The 8,069-nt window shown below is 45.4% G+C and overlaps 1 protein-coding gene across 1 annotated transcript in view; it reads right to left on the bottom strand.

Moving 5' to 3' along the window:
• Positions 1-6,826, bottom strand: part of T265_15399 (hypothetical protein) — a gene marked incomplete at both ends in the record, with an annotated part of 20,979 nt that extends 14,153 nt beyond the window's left edge. Inside the window, 2 exons of the mRNA XM_009177913.1 lie at positions 5,271-6,300; positions 6,561-6,826. Of these exons, the coding sequence (XP_009176177.1) occupies positions 5,271-6,300; positions 6,561-6,826 (1,296 nt within the window). The remainder of the gene's footprint in view (positions 1-5,270; positions 6,301-6,560) is intronic.
• Between the last annotated feature and the right edge of the window lie 1,243 nt (positions 6,827-8,069).

The raw sequence follows: 8,069 nt of genomic DNA, 5'->3' as shown, positions 1-8,069 counted from the left end.
TACTTCCATTGAAGAATGTGTCCAGCGCCAGAAGCTGTGTTGGTTGGGACATGTGTTACGTATGCCGAACCATCGTTTGCCGAACAGAGTACTGTTTTCCATGGCCAATTCGGAGTGGCGTAAACAGAGAGGTGGCCAACCCTTGACTTGGCGGAGGAGTATGAAGGAGATCGCGAGACGCTTGGGTGCTGTCGGTGCTACTCGCCCTCCAGGATGGGGACCGCGTGATCCTCCCTGTGTCTGGTTGGAGACACTGCAATATATGTCTGCCAACCGATGTCGGTGGCGTTCTTGTTGTCAGTTTCTGTCCAGATTGCCTGAGTGAATGTCTGGAGGTGTAGGCACCTCGGAATGATTGTGTTAAGCTAGCACTAAGTCCCTCTCCCATCCACCTTTATTCTTTTCTTCACAGTAAGGCTTTCAAATAAGTCATGGTTGTACGGCAGTGAAGCATCGGTGTTGAATACTGATGTCATGCTGTCGATGATGATGATGATGACTCAAGTCCAGTATGTTTACAGAGCTTTGCAGCTAAGGAAGTAATGAAGTGCGCGAAACTAGAAGTACCTTTTAGTAACGTCTGGAAGTATTGCGTGTTGCGCGAACTTCGAGAAAATCCAATGAGGCCGGCTTATCTTAACTTCTCTCGCTAGTCAGCCTATTGACTGTTTCTAGCAAACATCTACGCCAGGTTGAGTTACACGCAAAACCCCAAAAGTCAAATTGTTTAAATGGAGGTTTATCAACAAATGCGACACGATAAGGTAATACAATAACAAAATCGTACAAACCTCAAACCGTGGGATTACGCCCGCTTCTACATACCGGTTAAGGAACTGCTAATTCCAAACGGAATCCCGAAGTTCACGCCGACTCAAGGCAATGAGGCCACAAGCGAAACTCACGCAAGAGCGGTCTACATTCAGGCCAAAACGAGAAGTATAGTATAGGCGCAAAACGGAAACAACAAAATGGGGAATGAGAGAATAGAGGAAAAGAATCAGCACAGCCAAACAATCGAACATTTTGATCGACAATTCACTAGGAATGTTCGCTGAGCATGGGGAGTGGACTGCAAACATTTCATCACCAATCGAGGTGACAGTGCATTTTTACGGTTGGCGATGAAAAGTCTGCAAACCGGCGAACAAACCAACAAACATCTATGCTGCATGAGTTGGCGAAATTCTCCGCAACAGCAGAACATGGACATCTATGAATTGCCACCGAAAATCCGCCACATCTTCAGCTGTAAAAGACCTTTTACGGAATACTTCTGACGAAGGAAAACTTTCTTCGACATCTTGAATACCAACCCAAGGAAACACAGTAGTTGTTGGACTGCACAGTTGTATGAAGAAATGCAAAAATGACAGTTCGTTGGAGTCCTAATTAAAGGTTCCCATGCACACCACTGACATCAGTGGTTGTTTGAAAAGCCCTCGACCAAATAGGACATTGTATAGGACTGTGCGCAACCCGCAGTTTTTTTTTACCTACGATAGCTGAACGGTCATTATGCCAAGCACATGTATGAGTCATTCATTCAGCCGGACGATTATATCGAGATCACCGTAAAACACGGGACCATAGATTGATGAGTTTCTATCTTCACTGACAACAATCTAGACGACTTGTTCCGAATCCAACGAGTCTAATCTGCATACCTTCAAGGTCGTGTCGTTGACATCAGTATCCAAGCTCACACGACTTGGTGCATTGTCAAGTAAGATTGCATGAGTCGTATGGTTTTATGAGCTTAGGTCAACAATCACTTTGACCATTGATTGAACGAATCGACTGCATTTGATGGAAAAGCTCGCTAATCCTTCCTTCTGGACTGTCCCAATACTGTTTACATCGATCCAACGACTTGCTATCGTTCTCGTCTCCTTTAGACCTTCCATAATTCCTGGAGTAAAACAAATTAAAATTGGTTTGATCGATCCGGATGACTTTTGGTCCTCTGGAATACCATAAACTAATGACACAGTTTGTGTTTTTTCATTTTAGTGTGCTTTTCATTAGGTTCAGTTTCCGAGACACTGCGCAGTCTTTCAACCACGACGAATTTCTCGCCAAAACGATTGTCATCCTAAGGAATTCATAGCCGAATTTCGCCCTTAAACGAGAGCGCAGCTCGGAATTAAACACTCCTAAATATGAAAGCATCTTATCAGCCTCATATTCATGCAGCTTTGTGCAATCACGGACCCTTCGTTCGAAAGCAGCAAGCTCAATCCGATACCTGCTGATCCAGTATTTAGTCGTTTCTTGTTTTGTCCCGAAACAGAATCGAAGCTAAATAAAACTGTTACCGAAAATTCTCAGCTGCCGTTGGACCAGATATGTATGTAAGTGCCGCCTCTAAAACCCAAGGGTGATGTGTAACAATGGTCAGATAGATATAACAAGGCTGACTACAAAGACTCAATTTAGACCATTAAACAAATATCGGTGGTGATTCAGCTGTCTTGGTAAATTCTAATCTGTAGTAAAAAAAAACTAAAGGCCAATCATAACACAAGAATCAGTACACCCACACAACACTATTACGAGCTGATTGTCCGAAGGCCCAGAATCATGCGGAGTCGAGTATGCTTCTCCTACACTTACGACTAATCCGTTCCCGCCACATTGTATCCAAAATTCTGACCACATACTTTTAAGTATTAATACCAGATGAATGAACTTAGCTAAACGACCCGTCAAATTGTCCCTATCACCATTATGTATGGTGATTTAGTTATGTGACTGCTTTATTATTGGTTTCAAAGTAAGCGCGACTACCCTAACAATGACAAAGCAGATCCATACACATTCACATACCAATTATACATTACTACGGAGGTTAAGCATGCAAGCACGGGTATGGTTCTGCCACTCTGGGCTTACATTCGTCGCTCTTGTGAATACGGTTAACCAAGATATAATTGCAAGACTTAATAGTCAAATGATTCGTTGTTTGGCTTTACAATGTACGCGCCACTGACAGACCAACTGAGTAAGTGCTTCCTTGTTGTCTAGCACTACCGCCTAGATGTTCTCAATGTGTGACCGACGCCTGAGTGTCCAGGTACAGCGAGGTAATGCAGATCGACCAGTGCGGTTGCACAAAAATGTCTTGGATTTACGCCCCGTCGGCTATCTTATTCTCGTGCGAGTAGTAGGCTCGGAAAGAAAGTCTCCTTCCAGTGGTTTGTTTTTCATGATGAGAACCAACCGGTGAACCATGTGTAGCAGAGGTGCGATAGGCTTTCCTGCTCTTGATATTATAATTCCTTTGCTTGGAGTTGAAACAGTATAAACTAAGTAAAAATCGAACGTGTTCCCCATGTGAAGTTCGACCCTTTGTTGGTTTCCATAATCCGATGGACTACCATGATAAACTTTCGAGTGTCATCTAGGTGAATTTAGACAATGGGGAATAATTCCGTCCCGTTCACGACAACAATCGTTCTGTGTGTTGTCTGATTTTGATAGCCTGCTGCTATCCTGCGCTATCCTGATTGCACAGATCGGTCTTTTGGGCACCATATTTTTACCATCAGATTTGGCGATGGAACTTTTCGGTCGAAGTGCCACGTTCTAAATTTCCTGAATGACCGCCGGTCACAAATCTTTAGGATCTAAAAGACCCAACAAACCAGCCTGCCGCGTTAGTGATTATTTCTGCACGAAATCTCCCAGAGTACCGGGCTACATAGGAAGGTCCTCCTAGGAGAGAATCTACATCAAGCAGTGCTGAACAGCGGACGCTAGCGTGTACCCTCAATGGGGTAGCCTTTCTTTGGAAGCGATTCCCTTGGGGGTGGACATTTTACGTCATCGTACTAAGATTGCTGCAAGTGTTCTGTTTTCCGTGTGCCAGTAATGCACACCTTAAGCTGACCTCGAAATCTAAATTTTGACCTATACCATACCGAATACGGTTCGAAATTTTTGGTCGTTCGGGCATCAGGGGAGAGCACGCAGATGTTATACTGGATCGCATGTATACACAATCAAAGTACTAGTTGAATTACATGTACGCTGTAGACAAACTTAGGTGAAGTAGGTGACACCTTGACGCAGTAGCTGTTGGACTGACCTGGACTTTTCGTCGACTTACACGAAATTAGGTTAGAACCAGCAATGAGCCAATCACTACATCCCAGCGCATTAACGAGATAAAATGATACCGTTTAGTTGTTTAGTAGACTCCAACCAACTGCGGCTACATGGGCTGAAATAACCGAACGTACATGCAAATAAAGATTTCAGCACACTATCGTCCATGAAAATTATTTGGTTAGGTGTCCGCCATTCGGGGAGTCATCGCTGTGGGTCGTAATTGCGCGTGATAACAAACAGAGAACAAATTATATTTCGTGTCTGCAGAACAACTTTGAATGTCCGCCAGCCTACCAAAGTGGCTTTCCATGCATACTTCGGTTCAGCGTACTTGATTCATTACAGTATGACGTTACGTAAGTGATAGTCCTATTCAACATCACTTGTGAACCATAGTGACGAATGTGTGTAGTGAAAGAACCTCAGTGGATTAGTATGGTTTGTGAGTGCACTACGTATCGTAGGGCGTGTCAGCCAAGTACTAAGAGCACATCCAATTAGAAGGTTTGGAAGATTTTTGGAGCCAATTGAGTAGTCATCGGTTCAGTAAGATTATTACTTATCATTACTTACCAAAACCTCTTTGAAACAATCGATTTCCATCCCAACGAGAAATAAACACCGCCACAGTTAAGGTGGTCTTCTAAAATCAATTTTGCCGACGTGTATCCTAGGAACGTGCATGACAAGCAGGCGGTGCGCGACTCAATCGACAACTACACTGATTTACTCAGGTCCTTCGCAGGCCCCGCAATCACTATCCTTAGACGTGAAGCGGTAACATAATGACTCAGCAACGCTTAAATGAAGCGTACCTTGGGTCCATCAGCACATGCATTTCCTTCAGGCAAATTGTAGCGACGGATGCTCAGTATTTCATCTTGGGCAGAATGTCGGATGGGGACAAAGTACTCGTGGCGACGGACTTCACGTACCGTAGGACTCAAGACTGAACTTTCTAGCGGCAAGCGAATATTAGCTTATGTAACATTATCAATTGTAGCACGCGCATTGCAGCACCCGAATGAATGTAAAAAATGACCAATATCGGAAACACCGACATCAACCTGATTCCACACTTGCTGAAAAATCCCATCGATAATGTAGCATAGGAACCCGAGGGCTAGATACCAAGGGCGAACAGACCTGAAACTTACAAGCAATGAAGATGCGTTTGTTGAGCGTATTCCTGCTGAACCTGGAGTTACATAGGGCTGCGTTGATACCAGAGCACAGAGGTCACAATCCGGTGTACCACATAAAGATTTTGCTGGAGAAGGTAAGTTGTGATGAGAACGCGAGCCGTGAGAATCAGTGCACGAGTGTTGAGGTTGTCGGGACTGCCGGCTGTGCCGAGATGGACTGGTCGATGCACTCTGGTAGGACCGGTGGGGTTGATGGCACGGAGATGCCTTTGGTTCCCCTTTGAGTCGCGCAGCCCAACTACGTAACTTGGACAAACATGCGGAGAGACGATATCGATGATCAAAAGTAAATGCTGGGTGAAACGCTGCCAAAGTATACAGCAAGAGGAGCTCTTCAACCACACGTCGTTCGGACGCACTTAGTGCAGGTAAGTGTAGTGATTCATCCTCACTTTCGTTTGAAGATGAACACGGGGAATTTCGCCCGAGCGGTGGGACAGGTTCGTACACCAACACGAAATCGGATGAAATAGACTTATCTGTTATCAGAGCCTCAAAGTATGCATTGGCGCTGGTTACGTTGCTGGACTGTAACAATGACAAGCGAAATATCAGCTGAGATCTCAGGGTGGAATTCGTTGCCAGCACACGCAAGGATAATGGAAGAGAGCCGAGTCTGAGGTTTGTTGTCTCGATCTGGTTATTACAATTCAAATCCTCTGCAGCTGGTGGTGATTTATACAGAGAATCATGTACCAGGGTTGAAAGACACTCGTCACTGCTGGCTTCAACGGTCGAGTTGGCTAAAGACTCCAATTCACGAAGGTCTTCGTAGTGAAGGCGCGCCAGTTCTTCAAGACAGCTTCCAAAAAAGCGTAATTCCGAAGGGCTGCATAGACGAAGCAGACCGCAAACAAACTCAATGCGAGAGGAGGGTGGTGCGTCCTCAAACCACTTCAGGATATCTCGCGGTGTGGCATGGATGTAACCGGGAGCGAGTTTAGGTACAGTTTGAACGTCATGATAACTGACCATGACGCACCTACAATGTGAGAGGACGAAGAAAATTACACTAGCGAAGCTATGAAATATAGTATGGTGCCTACCATCTCCCAATTTAAACTTTAAGAAGGGAATAGAATTATTCAGTTCCAATTGAGATAACATACCCGTATGACCTGAGCTGCTCGCAAAGTACGAAACAAGAAGAAATTAATGTCAAAATTTCACAAATACTCTAATTTACATATGGATTTGGTTTTGATAGGAGACTCAACTTAATCCGGCTGAATTTCACTGCACAAGGCCATGTCAAGTAGAACATGCGGTTGACGGAGGATCGGGGACTGATCCAGATAGTTCAGTGGTTGAGGGCGATCTTGCTGAGAGGAAGGTCCGCGGTTGTACGGTAGTGAAGCATCAATGCCAACGCCGATGTTGATGATAAAGGTCCCTGGTTCGAACCCAACCTCAGCATCTCGACTGCTCTTGTTTAGGCTTGGAGAACCTGGGAGTATCTCAGCCCTAGTGCTTCCTTCGGGTGGCTTAGTAGCTATGTTACAGCCGAACTACAACGACTAGGGGATCCCACCTACCTGATGAACCCCAAGAAGAGTGAAACCGGTTCTGGGCTGCTCTTAGCAACCTCGTGAGCAGTGTGTTACGTTTAGAAAGTGTTAAACTTCGTTTCTAAATACAGGTGTTTCCTTTTAAGTGCACTATTTGCAGATGCCTGTTTCGGAGGTATTTTTATTGCAGTGTCGGCTGTGTACTGGTAGGGAATGCTTACAAGTGGTGAACATTAAGCTTTATAAGACATGTGGACTAAATGATTACTCTTCTGATTGATCAGCACACAAATGCCTTGTGAACAAGAATTTAGTGATGCGTTGGGGTCAAGCGTGCTTTAACACCCTAGAATGCATGTTTCGGACCGGTCGCGGCAGTTCAAGGTACCTGTAGGCGTTCTTCCAAAGTTTCCACCATACGCTCAATTCGTGAGAACAAAAACCTTTGAGGTATCCATACCAAACATGACGGTACAGGCTTATCCTCAAGACGACGCGAATTAGCTGAACTCGCTGATATCCATCTGTCGATAACTAGTGTGGAATAACGGTTATATACGACCTTAATCACTAGCCGTGGGGCTGGTTTTTGCTGCTGCAGTAGATGCCTGAGAAGTGGAACGTTTAAGCAACGTCCTCTAACAATCGAGTTTTCACCACGCGCCACGGACATCCATTGTCACAAAACTAGTTTCTGGATATCATGCACGCGGACAAAGCCGTACTAAGTCTTATTTGACGGAGGCGGTTCAGGTTCTAACCCGCCTTCTGAGAGGGCAGTGTCATCCTGGGAATAGCTCGCCTTCAGTTTTCGAACGTGGATGAGCTAGTGAAGGCAGTACTGCTGCAGTAAATTCCTGAGAAGTGGAACGCTTAAGCAACGTCCTCTAACAATCGAGTTTTCACCACGCGCCACGGACATCCGTTGTCACAAACCTGGTTTCTGGACATCATGCACGCGGAACCACCTACGGCCTCGGAGGTTTACGACTACATATGTTCTCTCAAGCGCTACTGAGCTCCTGGTCCGGATGACCTCCCACCCGCACTTTTCAAAGACGCGAGTGAAGTCCTCAGTCAGCGCTTGTCCGATCTGTTTGCTTGCATTTGGGAAACGGAGTCTGTCCCAGACAACTGGGGAGAATCGGTGATAGTGCCCATTTTCAAAAAGGGGGGGCGTGGTGAGTATGGTAACCACAGGGGGATCAGCTTGACCCCGGTTGTAACGAGACTGTTGGCGTCA

Source organism: Opisthorchis viverrini (genome assembly GCF_000715545.1).
Source record: "Opisthorchis viverrini unplaced genomic scaffold opera_v5_485, whole genome shotgun sequence".
Taxonomy (NCBI): Eukaryota; Metazoa; Platyhelminthes; class Trematoda; order Opisthorchiida; family Opisthorchiidae; genus Opisthorchis; species Opisthorchis viverrini.
This window is presented reverse-complemented; position numbering and strand designations above follow the sequence as displayed.